Source organism: Siphateles boraxobius, unplaced genomic scaffold (assembly GCF_051911475.1).
Source record: "Siphateles boraxobius isolate OS27281-9 unplaced genomic scaffold, OSU_SipBor_1 31, whole genome shotgun sequence".
Classification (NCBI taxonomy): domain Eukaryota; kingdom Metazoa; phylum Chordata; class Actinopteri; order Cypriniformes; family Leuciscidae; genus Siphateles; species Siphateles boraxobius.
This window is the reverse complement of record NW_027508931.1, coordinates 649,160-671,135: the sequence shown is the minus strand read 5'-3', so window position 1 is coordinate 671,135 and position 21,976 is coordinate 649,160. Positions and strand designations below refer to the sequence as shown.

At 38.7% G+C, this 21,976-nt stretch overlaps 1 protein-coding gene across 5 annotated transcripts in view; it reads left to right on the top strand.

Moving 5' to 3' along the window:
• The window catches only part of bcar1 (BCAR1 scaffold protein, Cas family member), a 106,626-nt gene that overhangs the window by 17,556 nt on the left and 67,094 nt on the right, over positions 1–21,976 (top strand). For 2 of the 5 annotated variants that reach the window (XM_077248804.1, XM_077248803.1), the window contains 2 exons: positions 16,682–16,726; positions 17,939–18,019. The exons of 2 other annotated variants lie outside the window; for them this stretch is intronic. In XM_077248804.1, coding sequence (XP_077104919.1) covers positions 16,682–16,726; positions 17,939–18,019 — 126 coding nt within the window. The remainder of the gene's footprint in view (positions 1–16,681; positions 16,727–17,938; positions 18,020–21,976) is intronic. One more of the 5 variants, XM_077248805.1, reaches the window with a different exon arrangement.

Here is a 21,976-nt window from a genome sequence, read left to right as displayed (position 1 = left end):
ACAAACTCCCCACGCACATACTCATATGAGACACGCGCACACACAAACTATCCACGCACATACTCATATGAGACACGCGTTTATTGTTCATTTATTGCGGATATTTAAAATGTTTTCCGTTTTCAGTGTTAAATAGTCTTTCGAAATAAAAGTTTATTGATCTTTGAAAAGGTATACCTGCATTATTATGCCATTATCATTATTTTTGATGAAAATGGTTTCAGAACGACAATATTATCGTTTATTATCAATATTATCGTTTATCGCAATAATTTTTTGGACAATGTATCGTCCAGCAAAATTTGCTATCGTGACAGGCCTACTCTAGCATCAACAAGGCATTTTCGCCCACAGGACTGCCGCATACTGGATGTTTTTCCCTTTTCACACCATTCTTTGTACACCCTAGAAATGGTTGTGCGTGAAAATCCCAGTAACTGAGCAGATTGTGAAATACTCAGACCGGCCCGTCTGGCACCAACAACCATGCCACGCTCAAAATTGCTTAAATCACCTTTCTTTCCCATTCTGACATTCAGTTTGGAGTTCAGGAGATTGTCTTCACCAGGACCACACCCCTAAATGCATTGAAGCAACTGCCATATGATTGGTTGATTAGATAATTGTATTAATGAGAAATTGAACAGGTGTTCCTAATAATCCTTTAGGTGAGTGTATATAGTACTGTGTAAACGTATTTTGTTTTACGACGGTTAGCCTATTTTTATGTTTTGGTTTAGTGTGCCACTGAAATATACATTATGGCTGTCCAAACACTCCTTTTGCAAATATTATAATAATAGAGTGAGGTTTTTATATGAACAAGGAGTCCTAAAACAGATGGTACTGTCCACACAGAGATCTAATGTCACCGTTATCGAATCAGTCATTGTATGAAGGGTCAAAAGCAATTGAGACAGCCTAAATTCATGGACGAACTGTGGAAACTTTTCCAAAGTATTTCCACCATTGGGCCAAATGGTTCTAAGAACAGTTCTAAGAAGGAGAGGTTCTGGTTATATTTTCACTTGAGCTTGGTTCGGCACAGCACGATTCCGGAGCGTTCTTGGCCCGGATGTACTCTTGTACTAGTCACTAGAGGAGGATCATTGGCTGTGTGAGCTGCTTGCAGCAGTCTTAAGAACAAGATGTGATGATGTTGTGAGTTTTCTGACCATCATCATCATCACCATCTCTCGGCGGTCCTACACTAGGCATGCTCACTCAACTCTGTATAATGGGTTAGGAAATGGACCATTCCTTTGTCCTGACTGGCTGCCGAACAGACTGAACTTTTGTGTATATCTGAGATACAGTTTATGTGCTTGTATGTGGTGTTTAGTTATGCATGCGTGTGTGCTGCAATTAGGGCTCGTTAATGGAGTTTTGCTGGAATGCTAATCACATGCTCACTAATGGACACTGGGAGAAGAGTAGGTAATGTTGACTGCAGAACAGCTAGATAAACAAATGCAGAGAGTGAAAAAGAGGCCGCCTAATGTGGTACCAAATCAAAGTCTGAAAATACTTGATAAGAATACAACCATAATGTATTAAAGGGATTTTCCTGGTTAAATACAAGTTCCAGCTTAAAACCACCTTAACAAGTAGACGATTTAACATTAACACATTTTTACAGATTAATTTAAGTTTAAAACATTATAAAATAGTTAGGCCATAAATATCCCTTGTAAGTATGTTACAAAAAAGTGTTATTAAAACAAATTTTTTTATTCTAAAGTCAAAATAATTTTGATCATATGAAGATGCTTTAATCCTGAATATTCCTTTGTTACTCAGTTACAACCAACACCATTATATCTGATATTTTTAAATGCTTTATGTGATGCATGATGCCTGTTTTAATAACCAGACTCTTGTCAATATTTTTGGTTTGCAAGTATGCATATTCACTTAGCATGAAATGATTCAGTGCTCTGCACTCACAAATCAGAGCTGTTTTTTATTTACAAAGATATGATGAACTGTTCTTTCTGAGTGTTGGTTCACTCCATTCTCCAGCTCCTTTCAGTCTTGAATACCTATCATTCTCAGACGTTGGATGTTGTGCTGTTGCCTCTAGTAGCAATCCACTAGATCCTGCCTAATGTTGAAAGTTCAGGAGTAGATTCCTACAGATGGGGAAGTTGTGTGCTTGTGTTTGTGCGTGCACACAAGGTCTTTCCTGCACTTTGCTGTCAGTGGAGCATGTCTGCATATAGATTTGAGATTAAATTTGGAAAAATACCTGATGTCTATGTGTGTGTTCACATACACTATGGCCTCAAAAGTTATTTTTATGCCACACTTAAATTGTATGAATGTCTTTAGACATTAGAATACCATTTATTTTAAAGATGATTTCATTTGTAACAGTGACATTCAGAATTTCTTTTTATGTCTAAATTTGTTTTGGGGTCACGTGAGTGTTATTATAGTATTATTTCTATATTATTTTGTATTGTATTTTTAATGAGATTTATATATATTTGTATTTTTTATTGTTTTTTGTTGTTGTTATTTTTCCATTGCTCGTTTGTCATTTTTATTAGTTTATGTTTTGTTAAAATATTTATATTTAGCTTTCTTTTTTCAGTTTTAGTAATTTTAGTACTTCAGCTTAAACTTATTTTAATTCAGTTTAAATTTTTGAAATTTTAGATTTTAAAATTTTACATTTGTAATAAAATATTTCTATTTTATTTCTTCATCTGTATTTCATTTAACATAAATTATTTTTTTATTAATTATAGTTTTAGATTACTATTAATTTTAACTTATTGTTGCACTGTATGTACTGTAGTGGTCAAACCGGCCTCTCCTTTTTTTCTCTTGGCCACTTGTGTGTCCTCATCTGTCCATCACACCAGCAAAATCAAATTGTTTTTCAGTGGATGAGTGGCCTGCTGTGGGGTGTACCACTCACACCGGAGCAAAAAACACATGCACATTCTAGAAACGTTCACAGCTTAATTGGTTTATATTTTGAAATTATTTGTGCACATTTATTTATGGTCTGTTAACAATTTATATATACAGATGAAATTACAGGTGAAAGTCGAAAAATTTGAATATTGTGCAAAAGTTATAATTTTGATGATTATGGCTTACAGCTTATGAAAACCCCAAATTCAAAATCTCAGAAAATTTGAATATTACATGAAATCAATATAAAAAAAAGGATTTTAAATTCAGAAATTTCGGCCTCTGAAAAGTATAATCATGCATATGTATATAGTTATATATACTAAATATATTAGTTTCACCTTTTAATTTGAATAACTGAAATACACAAACTTTTGCACGATATTCTATTTTTTTGAGTTTCACCTGTAAGATGCAACAAAGAAATTTAATACTGACTGATATCGATAACCTGTATGGAACCACTAGTTCTACCAGAAATACTCGGGAGATATAATGATGTAGCAAAGCATTAATTTATTGACAGCCCAGCAAGCAAATATTTATAAAGTTCTTTGGCGTAGTTTGTCCGTAGTTCATAATCCGAGGGTAGCGGATCTGCATTTCCTGCCTGAAGATGAAGGCAGGGGCGCAGCCGACCCAACCCCACCGGGAGATATGGACAGGACCATCCTGGTGGTGGTGGGGAGGGTGAGGGTAACTCAAACATGTGTAAGTACCGATCTTTTATACAGCGAGTATAAGGAAGGACATGATTGGATAGATGTGAAGGTAATAAGTGACGTAGTAATTAAGTCTTCCTGGCAGAACTTATGCTAAAGCTTTCATATCATGCATCTCTAATATTTGTCTGCTGTGACATTTAAAAGAAGGCCGTTTATGCTCTGCATGAAATCAGGTTTGCGTAGATACAGTAGAAGCATTTGTGTTCATGTGTTTGAGTTTGTTTTAGGCCTTAAGCACTATAAAACTAGAACAGCCCTGACTAAAAATGCCTTGATACACAATGAGCGTGTGCTGAACAGTGAGGACTGACACTCGCAGCGAGCCAACAGGTCAGGACAAGCAGACTATCAAAGAAAATGTTGCCATAGGTGGTAAATTCCTGAGTTTACGCTTGTTTCTTGTCTTGTAAATCATGCTGTGTGTTGTCCAGGTTTTAGTTTGTGTTCCTCTCTAATTGATAGTGTCAGTATAGGGTAGGGGGTCAGACAGTATGAATGGGACCATGTTTATGTATATGTGGAATTAAACAGAAACATGAAGCCCGTCAAGGGAGCACAGAACAGGAAATTATGACATACTTACAGACATCTTTCATTTCCAGCTTAAATAAGCTTGTGCACATGTGCAAAACTTATTATATGCCAAAAACATATTCTATTTGTCGAATTGCCTAAACAACTAATCAAATTATGTCTAAAAGAGTTCTGTCATTATTTAATTACCCTCATGTCGCTCCAAACCTGTTTGAGTTATTTTCCAAAATTCCAAAAATTCATGGACATGCGATTAAAAACATCACTGATTGGTTATTAGTTTGCCGGAGTACAAAAATTTCCGGAGTTTCTGACGTCACAAACTAACTTGTAGCCAATCACGTCAATGGGCTATATGCTAACTAGCTTTTGTATATCATCATTACTATGCTTTATACCATGGTCTGGGTGAATACTCGATTCTGATTGGCTGCTGGGTGTCCATTAAAAAGTGATAGAGGAAACCTAGTAAAGGAGTTCTGGTGAAACTGACTGTTTACCGTTCAAAATTAATAAATAAATGCGCTGGCTATATCAGCTGTGAGTAACCATAGCAACAGGCAGTCCAAAGTATCCGTTTACAATCTATTGTATCAAAACAGTTAGTCTGAGTTTATACTCAGTTTATACTGAGTTTATAAATCTAGTTAGCCGTTATACATATGTATATGTATATATATATGTATATATACATATGTATATGATGTAGGCGTATATGATGATGTTAAGATGAACTAAATGCACATCTCCACTGACATTCTAAGTTGTAAGTTTTTAAGGATGCTGATTTTAAAAAGGTGAACAGGAACATGTTTTGTGGATTATTAGCAACACATTATTTGCTGTTTGATAACGTAGTCTAGCAAAAGGCTCATCATATTAATTACCGTTTTGTGTCCGATGTTGTAGAGAGCGATACATAAAATGCATTACCATTCTGATACATTGACTTGTAGGTGACCCTGTAGTGAGTGAGTGGAGAGGCTCATTTGCATATTCATGAATCTGTATATTAAATAAAGCAAGGATGTATTTACATTCAAGCTATTTTAAGGCATGAATTAAAAAAAATCACAGGAAAGAACTTTTAAATATGCCATTTTGGTGATTAAAGATGAGTTTGAAGGGGTACAATTATTGATTACAGGGCGACTTTAAGTTTGCAAGACAAAAATGGATGAACAAGATCAATGATTGTCAGATTTTCAGTGGCAACCAGCACAAGCTCTGAAGGGCATTTGGCAGTGGACAGTAGGTGTTTGTGTATGTTGTGTGTTAACTTCCATCTGTAAGTCTAATAATGTCAGATAGAAGCAGAGAAGTGTAAATGAAAATACACTTAAAAATTATGTCCTACTAAGTCTAGATTAGGCGATACGTCACTGTGTGTAATTGATGCTTTTATTCACTCTTGGGGAGTGTAGAGTTCAGCCTTGAAGCGTAACATGATCGGCCGATAGGAGTCTGGATGGGGTACTTTCATTGGTGAGTGGAATCCTAATGAAATCGTGTCCCTCGAGTCTCAGTTTGTGTTTCCATAGTTGCTGACTCGGAAGTTGTGCAACCACGGATTTGATATGTTACAGGTATTACATCGGGATAGTGTTTGGCGGGATGAGGAAAGGATTTGCACGCAATAAGCCGCTGCGAGCATGCAGAGCCTTGTCCTACTATTTGCTTTGCGACCAAGAGCTGATTGAAACAAGGATACAAGCAGTTGGTGGCATAATACTAGGCACCAAGAAAATGAACTGCTTGTCGAGGTTTGTGTTTGGGATCATGGAAAGGATTTTAATCCCTCTGTTTGAGTGCATCCCTCTCTTACTCGTCCATCGGTGAAGTGTCCACAGCCATTTGAAGTGATGGATGATGGGTTGGTCTCTCTTTAAGCTGACTGGAGGTGACCTTCAAATTGCTGTTGGTCTCACACCCTCAGGAATACCCCCCCCCCTCTCTCTCTCTCTCTCTCTCTCTCTCTCTCTCTCTCTCTCTCTCTCTCAGTTCAATTCAATTAAAATGAGATTTATTGGCGTGACAAATTGTACATTGTATTGCCAAAGCATTTGTCTGCATTTGTGTGTGCATGTGTGGTGAACAAAAAATAAGATATTTTGAAGAATATGAGTAATCAAATAATTGATGGGCCCCACTGACTTCCAGAAAGAAAGAAAGAAAAGAATACTATGAAAGTCAATGGGGTCCATCAACTGTCTGGTTACCAACATTCTGTGTTCAGCAGAAGAAAGAAATGCATACAGGTATGGAACACCTTGAGAGTGAGTAAATTATTACATTTATTATTTAATTTGTAACAGTGACATTCAGAATTTCTTTTTATGTCTAAATTTATGTCTAAATCTAAATTTATTATTACATCTTTATCAATTATTTTCATTTTTGGGTGAATTATAACTTTAATGTGCTCTAAACAAGCACCATAAATCTGATTACTTTTCGAAAAAAATAAGACTCCATGTCTCTAGATAAAACGGTGCGGAATGAGTTATGCCCTAAAGTATAATTCTGAGGGTTAGCATGAGCATGTATAATGGTGATGATTGTATTAGCAAAAACTGTTTATCTCAAATATCTCCTGATCGTCCTCGATTAAAGCATTAGTTGGAGAACCTTTATATTATACTGTGTTGGGGTGTCTGAAGGGTTAGGATGTGGATCTCACAAATTCTTGCTTGTTCTCTGAGTGAGGTACTGGTAACATGGCTGTTATTAATATGATTTAAGTAGGCCTGCTTTTTTAATTAGCCTACTCCACTTCCGAGAGGGTATAAAAAGCTTGTCTTCTCTCAGAGGAAACACTGTTCCTTCTCTGCTCGTTTTTTCACTGCTCCCAGCATGCACAGTGATGCTTATTCCAGCTGATGTGTGTGTGTGTGTGTGTGTGTGTGTGTGTGTGTGTGTGTGTGTGTGTGTGTGTGTGTGTGTGTGTGTGTGTGTGTGTGTGTGTGTGTGTGGTGTGTGTGGATGCATCACAGTCAAACATTTGTGGATGTCTGTTTGTGTCTGGGTGCACTGTGCTAGAAATGACCTATGATTTTAGGATAAAATTATTACTGTTAGCAATCTCTTGCTAAGGCTATTTTCACTGCCTGCACTTTATGCATCCTCAATTTATATTTAGGCCTATATATGCATCCTGAATTTTCTTTTATATTTTGTCACACATTACAAGTCTCATTTTATATCTCAAAAATGTTCTCTGAATTATACAGGTCCTTCTCAAAAATTAGCATATTGTGATAAAGTTCATTATTTTCCATAATGTAATGATAAAAATTAAACTTTCATATATTTTAGATTCATTGCACACCAACTGAAATATTTCAGGTCTTTTATTATTTTAATACTGATGATTTTGGCATACAGCTCATGAAAACCCAAAATTCCTATCTCAAAAAATAAGCATATCATGAAAAGGGTCTCTAAACGAGCTATTAACCTAATCATCTGAATCAACTAATTAACTCTAAACACCTGCAAAAGATTCCTGAGGCTTTTAAAAACTCCCAGCCTGTTTCATTACTCAAAACTGCAATCATGGGTAAGACTGCCGACCTGACTGCTGTCCAGAAGGCCATCATTGACACCCTCAAGCAAGAGGGTAAGACACAGAAAGAAATTTCTGAACAAATAGGCTGTTCCCAGAGTGCTGTATCAAGGCACCTCAGTGGGAAGTCTGTGGGAAGGGAAAAGTGTGGCAAAAAACGCTGCACAACGAGAAGAGGTGACCGGACCCTGAGGAAGATTGTGGAGAAGGACCGATTCCAGACCTTGGGGGACCTGCGGAAGCAGTGGACTGAGTCTGGAGTAGAAACATCCAGAGCCACCGTGCACAGGCGTGTGCAGGAAATGGGCTACAGGTGCCGCATTCCCCAGGTCAAGCCACTTTTGAACCAGAAACAGCGGCAGAAGCGCCTGACCTGGGCTACAGAGAAGCAGCACTGGACTGTTGCTCAGTGGTCCTTTTTTCGGATGAAGTACTTTTTTCGGATGAAAGCAAATTTTGCATGTCATTCGGAAATCAAGGTGCCAGAGTCTGGAGGAAGACTGGGGAGAAGGAAATGCCAAAATGCCTGAAGTCCAGTGTCAAGTACCCACAGTCAGTGATGGTCTGGGGTGCCATGTCAGCTGCTGGTGTTGGTCCACTGTGTTTTATCAAGGGCAGGGTCAATGCAGCTAGCTATCAGGATATTTTGGAGCACTTCATGCTTCCATCTGCTGAAAAGCTTTATGGAGATGAAGATTTCATTTTTCAGCACGACCTGGCACCTGCTCACAGTGCCAAAACCACTGGTAAATGGTTTACTGACCATGGTATTACTGTGCTCAATTGGCCTGCCAACTCTTCTGACCTGAACCCCATAGAGAATCTGTGGGATATTGTGAAGAGAAAGTTGAGAGACGCAAGACCCAACACTCTGGATGAGCTTAAGGCCGCTATCGAAGCATCCTGGGCCTCCATAACACCTCAGCAGTGCCACAGGCTGATTGCCTCCATGCCACGCCGCATTGAAGCAGTCATTTCTGCAAAAGGATTCCCGACCAAGTATTGACTATTGTGTGCATAACTGAACATAATTATTTGAAGGTTGACTTTTTTTGTATTAAAAACACTTCTTTTGTTGGTCGGATGAAATATCCTAATTTTTTGAGATAGGAATTTGGGTTTTTCATGAGCTGTATGCCAAAATCATCAGTATTAAAACAATAAAAGACCTGAAATATTTCAGTTGGTGTGCAATGAATCTAAAATATATGAAAGTTTAATTTTTATCATTACATTATGGAAAATAATGAACTATCACAATATGCTAATTTTTTTAGAAGGACCCTGTATATTAATGATATTTGAAAAGTAGCAAAAACAAATTAAGGTAAACAATAAAAATTTAGAAGTAATCAAATTATCAGTTTACCTATAATTTAAGAAACATGTATGTGAGAGCACTATTGGTATGTATGTATGTCTGTGTATTTTTACATTTGTCATTTCCTCTGTCTACATGTGTTTTCGTGAGTTTGTGTAGATCCTTATAGTCGAATGTGTTGTTATTCGAGCTGCTTTTGCCCGCTGGGAGAGCCTGTCTGCGAGTTAGTGGAACAAATAGCTGGACAGTGTCTGAGCTGTCAGTCTCCATGTTCTGGAGAGGAGATACTCTCTCTCTCTCTCTCTCTGTCTATCTCTCTCAATCTGTGTGCGTATGTGTGTGTGTGTGTGTGTGTGTGTGTGTGTGTGTGTGTGTGTGTGTGTGTGTGTGTGTGTGTGTGTGTGTGTGTGGATGTGTGTGTGTGGATGTGTGTGTGTGTATTTGTGTGAAGGCAACACATCTGACACCACACAGACACACTGGCTCATGGCGCTATTCTCTATTCCCCAGATCCAGTCAGAAGAACTCGCTGCTCCACAGCCACAGGCTGACAGGAAGTGCAACAATCAGACTAGAAAAGACAGATTTCTGACCTCTGAGTTATTGATAAGACATCAGCATTTGTGATGTCATAATCCAGCGATAATCCCATTAAATGTATGGAAGCCACTGCTGTTTTTTCTCACTCATGGCTGGGTGATAAAAAATATATATTTTTAAAAACATTTAAATGAAATGCTGGGTCTTCTGTGTATATTTTTAAGTTAAACAAATCAATGAATTAGTGTTTTGGACTGAAATAATTATGATATTCTTTACAATATTGCTTCATTTTATATCAAAAATCATGTTGCATAAATCATATACAAATGTTTTATTTTATAGTACACTACCGTTTAAAAGTTTGGTGTCAGTTTTTTTTGTTATTGTTGAAAGAAATCAATATTTTTATTCATCAGGGATACATTAAATTGGTCAAAAGTGACAGTAAAGACATTTATAATGTTATAAAAGATTTCAATATCAAATATATGTTTTATTGAACTTTCTTGATCAAAGAATCCTAAAAAATGATCTTGGTTTCCATAAGAATATTAAGCAGCACAACAGTTGTCAGCATTGATAATAATAAGAAATGTTACTTGACCACCAAATCTGCATATTAGAATGATTTCTGACGGATCATGAGATCCTGAAGACTGAAAATTCAGCTTTGCCATTCCAGGAATAATAGAAAACAGTTATTTAAATTGTAAAAACATGTAGCCCTATCTCTCAGTTTGCCCTCTTATGAATCATTAGTGGTCTTTATCTATGTCTGCTATCCCTCATTGTCTTCATCCATCTTCTCGACCCCCCCTTCCCCCTCTTCCTGTGGATGTTAATTGAAGTGGTCTGAAATGTATACCCTGCTGCTGAGTAGACATGTTTACCTACCTGTTTTTGGCAGCATGATCAGCCATTTATTCCCCACAAAGAACAGTGCTCCTCTCTGCGCCCCTTCCATCAGTTCAGCAGCCTGATAAAGTACTTTAAAGCATTATCCTCTGAAAATGAAAAGCTTTGGTATGAGGCATCAGGTTGAATGTGTTTCAGGAGAGCCGTGTGTGGCACAGATAAACGTTGTGTTAGCGTGAGTGATGAGCGGGGTCAGAGGTGAGGACACATGCAGGATCAGCGTTGTGTGACCTGAGCTGATGGATGGTGGTAGGAGAATGTCAAACTCGCTGCTCAGAGTCTCTTATCAGAAGAACTGGAGGAGTCTGATCCGTCTCCACTCCCTTCACTGCTACTCTCCTCTCCTCTTGTGCTGTCCTTTGGGGCTAGTAACCACGGAAACAGACTCTGACCCGTAGGCCAGTGTCAGTGTGGATGTGCAGGAATTTTGCAGATTGAATCGAGTAGTTAAAGTATTGCTATGTAGAATTACACAAGGCGCGTCACATGTATTGTTTTGAATGGGGAAAATTGCAACGGTCAATATGGCTGAATAAGTCCCGCCTTCTAAATAAGAGCCAATTGCCGTTTGGTAAAGTCATCATGTCACTGCAGGTGACACTGCGAAGTCTGTCAGACGCGCACTTCCACTGTGCATGCGCATTAGCTTGATCCAGCCTGAAAAATGCCATTTTCTGTCATGATTCGAACGTTTAGAAACAAAATTTATGAGACAGTTGTTGTCAGATTTCATTGGTGATTTCAAATATGACATTTAATCGTAAGCTTGGTGAACAGTTTAGGAGAATTTGATGTTTCCCTATTCAAAAAGTTAGCAGCTGCTCTTAAATGCCCAAGAGGCGTTTCAAAGATGGCCGCTGAGTGAAATGAAAAGTCTTAAAGGGACTTTGGTTTCATTAAAATTTTAGATGTGGGATACTGACTCGTAAAATTCCGAAGTTAAAACATTCCATGGTCAAAGACTCAACATGATGTATAAAGAAACGAAATGGCAATTAGTACATTTTGTAGGTGTTAAACTTAGGGACGTACAGAACTAAGTTTTCAAGTTTTCATCTAGCCATTGGATTATCCGAACAACTAGTCAAGCTGATATAGGGGAGATTTACATGACATACTTGATGTCTTTCTAGTGTGTACTGGCACAACTGTACATTTAAATTATGTGTGTTTGTAACAATTGAATTTCATATGTAACATATCGTTGAGGTCAGTAAGATTTTTTATGTTTTTGAAAGAAGTCTCTTTATTATGTAAAATATGATTACAATTTATATTAAGTAACTTTTGATCAATTTAATGCATCTTTGCTGAATAAAAATATAAATTTATTACTGACCCCAAACTTTAGAATAGTAGTATGCATATACACAGATAATATAAAATAAATAGATTTCCTAATGTTTTATTTAATTTTATATTTTATGTTATTTATAATAAAACATAAAAATGTATAATAATATATTCTGAATATATTTGTCCATACCATCTCCATCATTCAAATGCCTATATAGTAGTCATTCTAAATATTTTTACAATTGTATTTGTCCATCATGGACGAAGGATATTGCAATATGCCTTACTAAAAATAGAAAGAAAAATTACTATAATTTGCTATTAAATAATTTGATTGTAAATTTTCAACCCTGATTTGTGTTGCAAGATTATCATTCAAGTGACATTCTGTTAGACTTGTCCAAGTAAATGACTTGACTGGAATTTCGTATATGTTGCTTTTAATATCGCCTTTCTGAGTCAAAGACAGTCCTATGGGATCTTACTCGCATTCAGCAGAAGTGGGACACAGTAATTCTGCAGCTATTTAGATTATGCATATCGTACGACAGATTGTAAAACATCACACTAATTTGTTCTCGAGCCATAATCTGTCTATCGTGTCAACCTTTTTATCCTTTCCTCTGTCCTGTCTTGTCATTTCCCTCCCATGGTCTCTAGTGACGTGCGCTCTCTCGTTGTTGGATGGAGCCTGACACGCACTGATGATGTGTGAGCGTGGCTTGAGGCTGATGACATCATCAGCTGTACAGGCTCAGCGTGGTGTTTGTGTGCGTACATGTGTGTGTTTGATGTTGGACTTGTAGGCAGTGAAGGGGGAAGGAGCTGTAAAATGGATAAAGCTCAAAATGGCAGCTGTTTGTGTTAGTCTTGTATACATTTAAACATTTTTTTTTATAATTAAATTGGAAAAGTTTTAAAACATATTTTATCATACTTTACAGTAATATTTAAAATTTTACTGAAATAGCCGTCAGTTGGAATAACTATATTTAATTGTATTATTTTATGTTCGTCATTTTTAATTATTATTTACATGTTTTAAATATATTTCTTACATTATTCAATATATGTATTTTATATATTTCAATATATTTGATACTTATTTTACATAATATTTTAAGTTAGGCCCTGTTTACACCTGGTATTAAGATGCTTTTTTGTTGATCGGATCACAAGTGGACGATGATAAATAAAAGTGTAAATGGGGTCTAAAACGTTTTGAGCTTGTCCACTTTCGACCACTTCCAGAGATAGTTGAAAGCGCATTTGACCGGAATGCTTTTGTAGTGTAAACTCTCATGTAATCGAATGCGTTTTAACAGCCCCAAAAGACCGCCTACTCTCCGCCTACTGACCTAATGCCCCGTTCACACCACCAGCGACTTTGTCACTGTATGTCGCTAGTCTCTGTACTGCGAGTCGCTTGTGGGTGTTCGTAGTGCTGTCCCTCTAATGTTATTGGTCGCCATATCTATATAAAATACCACCACAAGTGATATATACAACTATATCATTTTAATTTGACTATGAATTAGGTTTAAATGAATTAAAAGTAAATCATTTACTAGATTAACGGTCGATCAATCAAGAAATAAAACTCGCTCATACTGACATAAATTACTAAAACGTCATTCGAATTTGACAAATAATCAATTTTCTTGTCCCTAATAGTCAACATACTGCAGGGGGAACTATAAAATGAACTCCAGCCGTGCTAAACTTGCATCACAAAATTACAACACTCGAACTATAAATGTATGAATTAAACTCACTGAGACTGTCGACAGTTGCTTTTTGTGCATCATTTTATTATATCCATGTATGTGTTTACAGTCAACTCATATAAAACAGGAAAATCGCCCTCGAACTCTTCTGTCTTGCCTGCACTCGAGACGGTGACCTGAGCTCCACTGAAAGTCTTCTTTCCTATTGGTTGTCGCTCGCGAAAATCGCTTCTCATTTGCATAAAGTTGAAATTGGTCCACTGGATCGAAATATCTGAAAAAAAACCCCATATATCAGGACAGAAGTGGTAGAAAGTGGATAAAAGAGATGGATTAAAACACAAGGTGTAAACTGGAAATTTCTCCCTCATGTACTTGTGATCCGATCGACAGAAAATACCAGGTGTAAACGGCCTTAGTTTTTGGCATTTAGGTGCAATGTGTAAAGATTTTGAGTATCTATTAACAGAAATGCAATATGACATCCATAACTATGTTTTCAGTGGTGTATAAAGAACTTACTTAATAAACTGTAATGTTTTTATTACCTTAGAATGAGACATTTATATGTACATAACCGCGGGCTCCCCCTTCTATGAAGGTCGACATATTGTGACGTCATGTTTCTACCGTAGCCGAACGCGAAGAAACAGCGCTACAGAGTGCGTTTCGTCACTACCTTGAAAGAGAAGCAGCAGAAAGCTAGAAGCTAGCCATAAACACCGTGAGTAGTGACTTTTCCCTTGTAAGTGGTGTAAACTATCTAGTTGGATTGTTTCATGTAACTTAGTTCTCCGTCGCTGTGTTATGGCTTTGCTATGTGGGGATAAATGTGCTGGTTACGTTTGTGAGAGCTGATTAGTACTCTTGTCATTGACCGTAAAACAACGTTACAGGAATCACCAACCATTCGATCGCGGTCGACAAGTCGATCTTGGAAGCATTTTAAGTCGATCGCAAAGAGTTTTCAAAATCAGAGAAAAAAAGCCTATTTTGTGTAGTAAATGGTGTCTAGGGGATGCGGAGGCACGCTCGCTGTTACAATCATGCCATTTTTGCCGCGCGCACCTTCGGGCTCATTTGGACGCGTCGAGTTTGAACAAGGCTTTACGCTTTAACCAGCTCAGCCAATATTTAGCCAGCTAAACTTTTACTACCCTGTTAGAAAAAATATATAGTTGCATAGTTTCATGTGGTTCTTCTCCCTCGCTGTATTATGAGTTTGCTATGTGGGGGGAAATGTGCTGGTTACGTTTGTGAGACAATCAGCTGATTACTATTATTATTATATTATATATTAAGACCCTTGATCCTCACCTGACGGCTTTGTAAACTTTATCCATGATGTGGTTTATAATGGACTGTGGTAAAGAAACAGTGACAATGTTACACACTCTTGGCTTACTCTGGCTATTCTCTGCTGTCTCAGACGACGATATGTTTGTCCCGTTTTAGCCACCGTAGCTTCTTCAAAAGGGAGGGGTGAGCAGTGGGCTGAGCCCTTAGTGCAACCCGCAGCCGAACCGCTAGATGTCGCTAAAAATCACACACTGCACCTTTAACAGCACATCTTCAGTTGTCAATGTTTTAGCCAGTTTTCTCTATTTCAGTGAAAAAACAAAAAAAACTACGTATCTAGAATTTTTTTTTTCCGAAATTTCAGTTTGTCTGTAGGCTACTCCTTATGTTGTAATTTGGCAAACTTTTAAAATGTACATGATCATCTGTGTGATTACATTGTTTCGAGTTATCGAGGAAAGAGTGAGAGAAAGAATGTGCAGCTGTGTAAACAACAGGTTGATTCATCAAAGCCACATCGCATTTTACCTGTACGGGCAGGAGCCACATTGGACCGTTGCCCTGTTTCCACGGCGACCTCAATCAGAGACAGGTACTCCGTGCATACATGAAAACATGGAAAGCACAGGAACCACCCTGAGCAGCATACTTACAGTACATCTATGACTACTACCCTATTGCTAAAGGGTGTATGTTTCATGCAAACTTGTATTTCCCAAGTAAGATAACACCAGAGCAGAGAGAAAAAAAAGTGGAATGTGGAGTGTTTTGTCATAGAAACACATAATAATTGTTAGATTGAGCGAAGCGTGTCTCCAGTGGGCCAGAACAGGATTCAACAGGTCAGGAATGAGCCATGGGCGGCAGGGAAGCCTTTGAGCGCACGCTTGCACGCGTATGTGGATACGCGCCGAATATATTTGCATATGAATGCCGTTTTACGAGAGCATCCTCATTATTACTCCACAGCAGATGATTTGAGTCAAAAAGCCTTCTAAGATTTACAGCGTTTAGTAGAACTAGCCATGCATACCCACAATTCTGTAAACTTTCAGTCCTGGATGTCCAGTTGCACTAGAGTACACAATATAGTTTCCAATAGCTGGCATGTCCACATCTGATGTTTATGTAACTTCCTGCAGACAATGCAGCATTTACTGTATCCTTCGCTGTCTATGATAATCCTGTGCAAGGATTTTGACAGTTGATAGAAAGGATAAAAATTCTAACGAAAAGAAAGGTTAATTTAGAAATGTAAATGTCAATAATCTCAAGTTGCAGTTGCAAAAAAATATTTTCTTCCAGATTGTGACGTATATCTGAGTATAACAGATTATTGGGAAAGGAAAAATATAGAGCGGGGACTTATATCCGACGGTTGTTAACTAGGTTTTGAGATGTAAATGGAAATGGAGGCAGATCTGAATATGAGCTTGAGGTGGAACGTGGAGGGGCGGACTAAACGATTGAGTCCGGCATATGTCACCAGAAAGAAGTCAGTCATTTTAGATCAAGTTATGAGGTCAATAAAAAAAAAAGGCTGAGAAATTTACATTTATTTGAAATGATCAGGTTTTTCCACGTTTTCAAACACAAGGCATTATTTGTTTTTTTTTTAAAAATTTATTTTTTTAATAAACTGTACAAAAGTACTATGGCACTTGAGGCCGTACTACATTGTAAATAAAATGTTGCAGAGTGAGATACTCCTCCAAACATGGTTATCTTGAGCCTGTGATGAAGTCTGATGTTCTGTGTTGCTAGCTGTCATATTAAGGTTGATGTGTTGTTTGTATGAGCGGACGTCTCAACTCCTCCCCTCCCCTTCCAGGTGTTCTGTAAAATGTTTGACTGTCTGCAGGGGGCTTCAGCCGAGGTAGGTGCAGCATGGAGTGTGGGATAGCGAGAGAGATGGATCTAACAGCTGCTGGTTGCACATGGCTGCTGTGGATCTGTTTGCTTTTGTTTGCAGTGAAGTCTTTTAGAGAATGGTGCTGTTTTTATATTGATGAATATAGATACTTGACAATTAACCACCAGTGACATCTTCTGATCCTTCTCTTCTTTCTGAACAGTCTTCTTTCCAGCTGATTTATCTTAATTTCCCATCCCTTTCTCTCTCGGCTTTTCTTTCTCTCTCTGTTTACGGGCCGTTACCCCTCTAATCGAGGCCCTGGCTGTAAGAAAACTCCCTCTCTAAATGAAACTGGAATTAGAGGCCCATCAGCAGGGCATTCTTCACTGCTTAAACAGATCATTCTCCATGAAGTCTTGATGTGTTCTTGCACTGTGTGCAGCTAGTAGTGTGTACTATATGTATGCATGCATTCGCATTTGTGTGTGTATTAAGGATGGGCATGAGGACCCACAAGTGACCGAAATAGTCAATCATAAAACATAATAATTATGTGACTTGATTATACTGTATATGAAAACCTTTAACACTGATCAAAATTCAGTAACAGCTACAGACGTGGTAAAGATTTGTGGTTCAAGCAGCGTTTTTGCGTGGGTACCTTATGATTTAGTTCATCAGAGAACATGATCTGAGAATAGAGTGTGAATATTAGTTGATCTCCCTATACTCTCTTAAACGTATATATTTGTATTCAAAAGTTTGGGGTCAGTAAGAATTTGCATTAAATTGATCAAAATATATTTATAAAGTTTTGAAAGATTTCGTTTGTAAATGAATGCGTATTTTGTGTATTTTTGCACTTGAATATTATAAATGACTACAAATCAATAATTTAATATTTGTATGCTATTATAGACTAATTCACATGCTTCATAGGGCTGTAGTTCAAACCCTCATAAGACATTAATTACGCAAGTTTTTATTTTCCAGATTTTCAGATTTGGAATGAGATGCATTAATATAAAGAATTATTAATGTGCATGTCTGTGTGTGTGTGTGTGTGTGTGTGTGTGTGTGTGTGTGTGTGTGTGTGTGTCTTTTCTGCAAATTACTGTGTGTAAAAAAAAAAAAGAAGCAAATCTCCATGTCAAAGTTCACTAGCCCATTATAGTGTCCTTGTTCCTCCAGATCAGTGTGATCATTTATCTCTGTCTCACTGCTCTTTGATAGATAGGATCTAGAACGCTGAAGCCCTCATCTGCAGGATCTGGAACTCATCTAGAGCATCACCTCCTTCCTGCAGAGCCGCTGGTAAGGAGAGAAACTCAAGGCAGCAGTGGCGCCTCCTGCTGACCGATGAATTTGGCACATCGCACATAACTCTCATTAACAACAAAATCAGAAATCATGTCTGCATGATCGTTGCTCTTCACAGTCTGATCTCATGTCTAAACAGGGCGTGAAAGCTGTATGAAATATGTTTATTTGGCCTCTTCTATTTTTAGACTGAAGCCCTGGCACTCTCAAGGTCAAACGGAGGCATAACTGTACCAAATTGGAGAGCAGAGTGTGTGTTTATGTGTATGCATGCTTTGGCACAAAGCTGAATGGCATGTTTGTTTTCCCCTCTCCATTTATCTAACCACCAGCTCAGCGGGTCTGTAATGAGTTATTAGCCGCTGGTCAGGCCTTTATTTCCAGCGCTCCAGGCAGCATTAGAATAGGAGCCACATCAGGAAGTGATGGGTCTCTGAAATGATCTCTATATGAGGCGTTAATGGCACACAGAGCTTTGCAGAGCAACACAGATTCTGATCTGCTCATTAAAGGCCATTATATCTACACTTCGAAATACCCACATACATTTTGGAGGGATTTACAAGCAGAGGTTTGTACCTGGGTGTACTTGGAAAGCTCTTTATTTTGTGAACATAAAACAGAAATTACAACTTTTTACTGATGGGTCTATTGGGGTAAATGCTGCTTTAGAATGTATGTGCCTAATAGTCTGACACTGAGCCAGCTCAAACACACAAGAGCGCGTTGCGACCTCTGACCTCTCTGCTCGATGTCGTCATGAGAGAACAAGAGCGCATCCTGTTATCCAACAGTTCTCTTTCTCTCATGCAAAATTGCTTGCTCTGTTGTAAAATGCATGGTATTTGAGTGATATTTGGCTTTGCCCCGTCACCCACTGTCCCCCTCTAATTTCTCAGTCACATTCCAGACCCCTTGATAAATGGGTGTTTTATTTCACCAGCGTGCGCAGGGGTCAGCGACCCCACACTGCACTGTACTTCAGCTGGGGTAATGGATGTGCCCAGTGGCCGGCTGGGAGGAGAGAGGTCAGAACACCCGACCCTGGCACTGCCCTAACCCACCGACAATACTGCAACCCTTGAGACCCAGACATCACGGTGTCTCAAAAAAATCTGTCCGTCTCCGTGAACGTTTGCCCTCTCCTCCTGTGGGCTAAATGAGGTGTGTTAGTTAGTGGAGACCGAGAGCCTTGCTCTCCAGTCTCTCACACAGATCAATGTGATGTTTATCTGTGGGTCAGTGGAGTTAATAATTTCATCTGACCTGCCTGAACTCTATAAGCACCACTGCACTGCAGCGGGACTGACATGACTGTCCATGTATTACATGATGCTGCTGTCTAATGGAGTTTGAAGCATGAAACACTTTCATAATCTCTGTTTTAAAGACACTGACACACAGATTCATGTTCTGAGAATTGAGATCCAGGAGTGATATTTAAATGCGCTCATGCATGGCTCTGTTCTCGCTGGAGCCTCATCAGTGTCTACTTTGTGTAAGTTATTGGGTGGTGTATCGGTTAAAGCTCAGGGTTGATAACAAGGAGGTTGGAGGACCAAACTCTGCAATAGGGGTGTGAACTCCCATTGTTCCCTTGAAGTTTAAAGCACTTAATCACAGGATGTTCCAGGGGAATTGCCCATTTGCGTGAGTAGCTTTGTCCTGTCAGATAAATGACCAATATAGGTTTTCAATAGATATGATACCAATAATTAGAGAGCTGATGGTCAATATCATGCCTATGTATATTATATAGGATTACACATTTTAATTATAGCAAATGAGATCTACACAAAACTTCTAAAATTAAAAATTTAAAAGCAAGAAAAGCTAAACATTTTATTGGGTGAATCATTTGACTGATATCTATCACTATAAAAACAGTAGTTGCCAAAAGTGAAGTCCAGAGGTGATTGATTTGGAGATTTGTTTTTAATGAGCCTAAATTCGATTAAACCATCAAAATATGGGGAAAATATTTTATATATATTTAAAATATTTTGAATATGAGGGAAGAACTTCTCAATTACGTATGTAACCCTCGGAACGAAGAGGTTACGTCAGTCACTGGCGTAACTTGTTTGACTGAACGAAAAGGAACAAAACACTTCTACAGCTACAGGTTTTATTTTACCATGCAAAAAAATCTTAGAAAAACAAATCTCACAGGAAAGTGTCACACCACGGTCTGTCCAGCAGAGGGAGACTGAGAGCACAAGACCTTCCACTTCTTCCACTTAATCCACTGCTCATTATTAGTTCAATTTAATCACCTGTGCCTAGCTAGTTAGTGTGTTAACAGGTGTATATTTAAAGGCTTGCATTTGATTGTATCTTTGCTCAGACTTGAAGTTTTCTAGCCTAGCCTATGCTTTTGTGTTGTCCCATTTTGTCTAACCTGGAAGACTTTTGCTCAGACCTTTTGACCAGCTTCTCTGGTAAATCTTTGTTTAATATTATTGGACTCTTTTGTCTGCATCATCCAGTGTGGATTTGTATCTTGCTCAACCCAGCACTTGTGCTGGATCTTTTGTTCGTGCTCAGGAAAGAAAACTAAGTAAAGACTACCTGTTTTTTCCTCCTAAACCTGCCTCTTGTGATTATCTGCCAATTGGGTCCACACTGTTCGATCCCCAGACTTGACAGCAAGACTGAGCCATACAAGATATGGACCTGGCAGATACTGAGCAGATTCACGGAGCCATCAGCAAACAGGGTGCTTTGCTTGGATCACATGAGACACAGCTCCTGAGACTGACAGACGTTGTGAACCAGATTGGGGACTCGCTGCGACAAATACAAGCATGCTTGCCTCGAGAACCTGTGGTACTACCAGTGCCAGAAACCCCACCATTAACTGCACCAATGTCCTAATAACCAAAGTTTCCAACCCCACAGCGCTATGGTGGGAGGCCTGGTGCCTGCAAGGGTTTCCTGACTCAAGTGTCACTCATCTTCGAACTCCAACCAGCCACCTTTGCTTCTGAGAGGACTAAGATTGCATACATTATCTCCTTGTTGAGTGATCGTGCACTGGATTGGGCCTCAACCCTTTGGAGACAACAGTCCCCCATCTGCTTTGATCTAAAATTGTTCACAGAGACTATTCAACAAGTGTTTGACCATCCAGGCAGTGGCCGTGAGGCAGCAAGGAGACTACTAGACCTACGACAGGGGCAACAATCTGTGGCTGACTTCACCATTGATTTCCGTACTTTGGCTTCTGAGGCAAGGCAAGGCAAGGCAAGTTTATTTATATAGCACATTTCATACACAATGGTAATTCAAAGTGCTTTACATAGAAGAAATTAAAATAATCTGAGAGTAAGTTGGATTCAGAGGCGCTCATTTCAACCTTCCATCGTGGCCTTTCTGAAGGGGTTAAGGATGAATTAGCCAGTAGAGATTGGGGTACAAGTCTGGAGGAACTCATAACTTTGGCTGTTCGAATTGATAACCGTATTCGTGAAAGAAGAAGAGAACACAGCACTGACCGAGACATGCCCATGTTATCATCCCCCAATGCCCCAGAAGTTTCCTATTCTACTCAACAGATGGAGGAAGAGCCTATGCAGCTTGGTAGGGCCCGCATTTCTCCTAAGGAGAGAGAGATACGCATGAGAGAAGGTCTGTGTTTCTATTGTGGTGGCTCTAACCACTTGCGCTCTTCGTGCCCCGAGTTAGCTTTAAAAGCCAAAGCACGCTAAGGGGAGTGGGGACCTTAGCGAGTGGAACTGCTTAGTTTATCGCTCCTCACTCCCGTTTATTGCTGCCAGCTACGCTTACTTGGGGGGACACCAGGGAGAAGACAGTGACTTTGAAAGCATTTGTGGATTCAGGTGCAGCAGATAACTTTTTGGACATTAATTTGGCTAAGAAAATGTGTATCCCTTACAAGACTTGCTCTTCATTCTGGAAGGTTGAAGCCCTAGATGGCAGACCAATAGG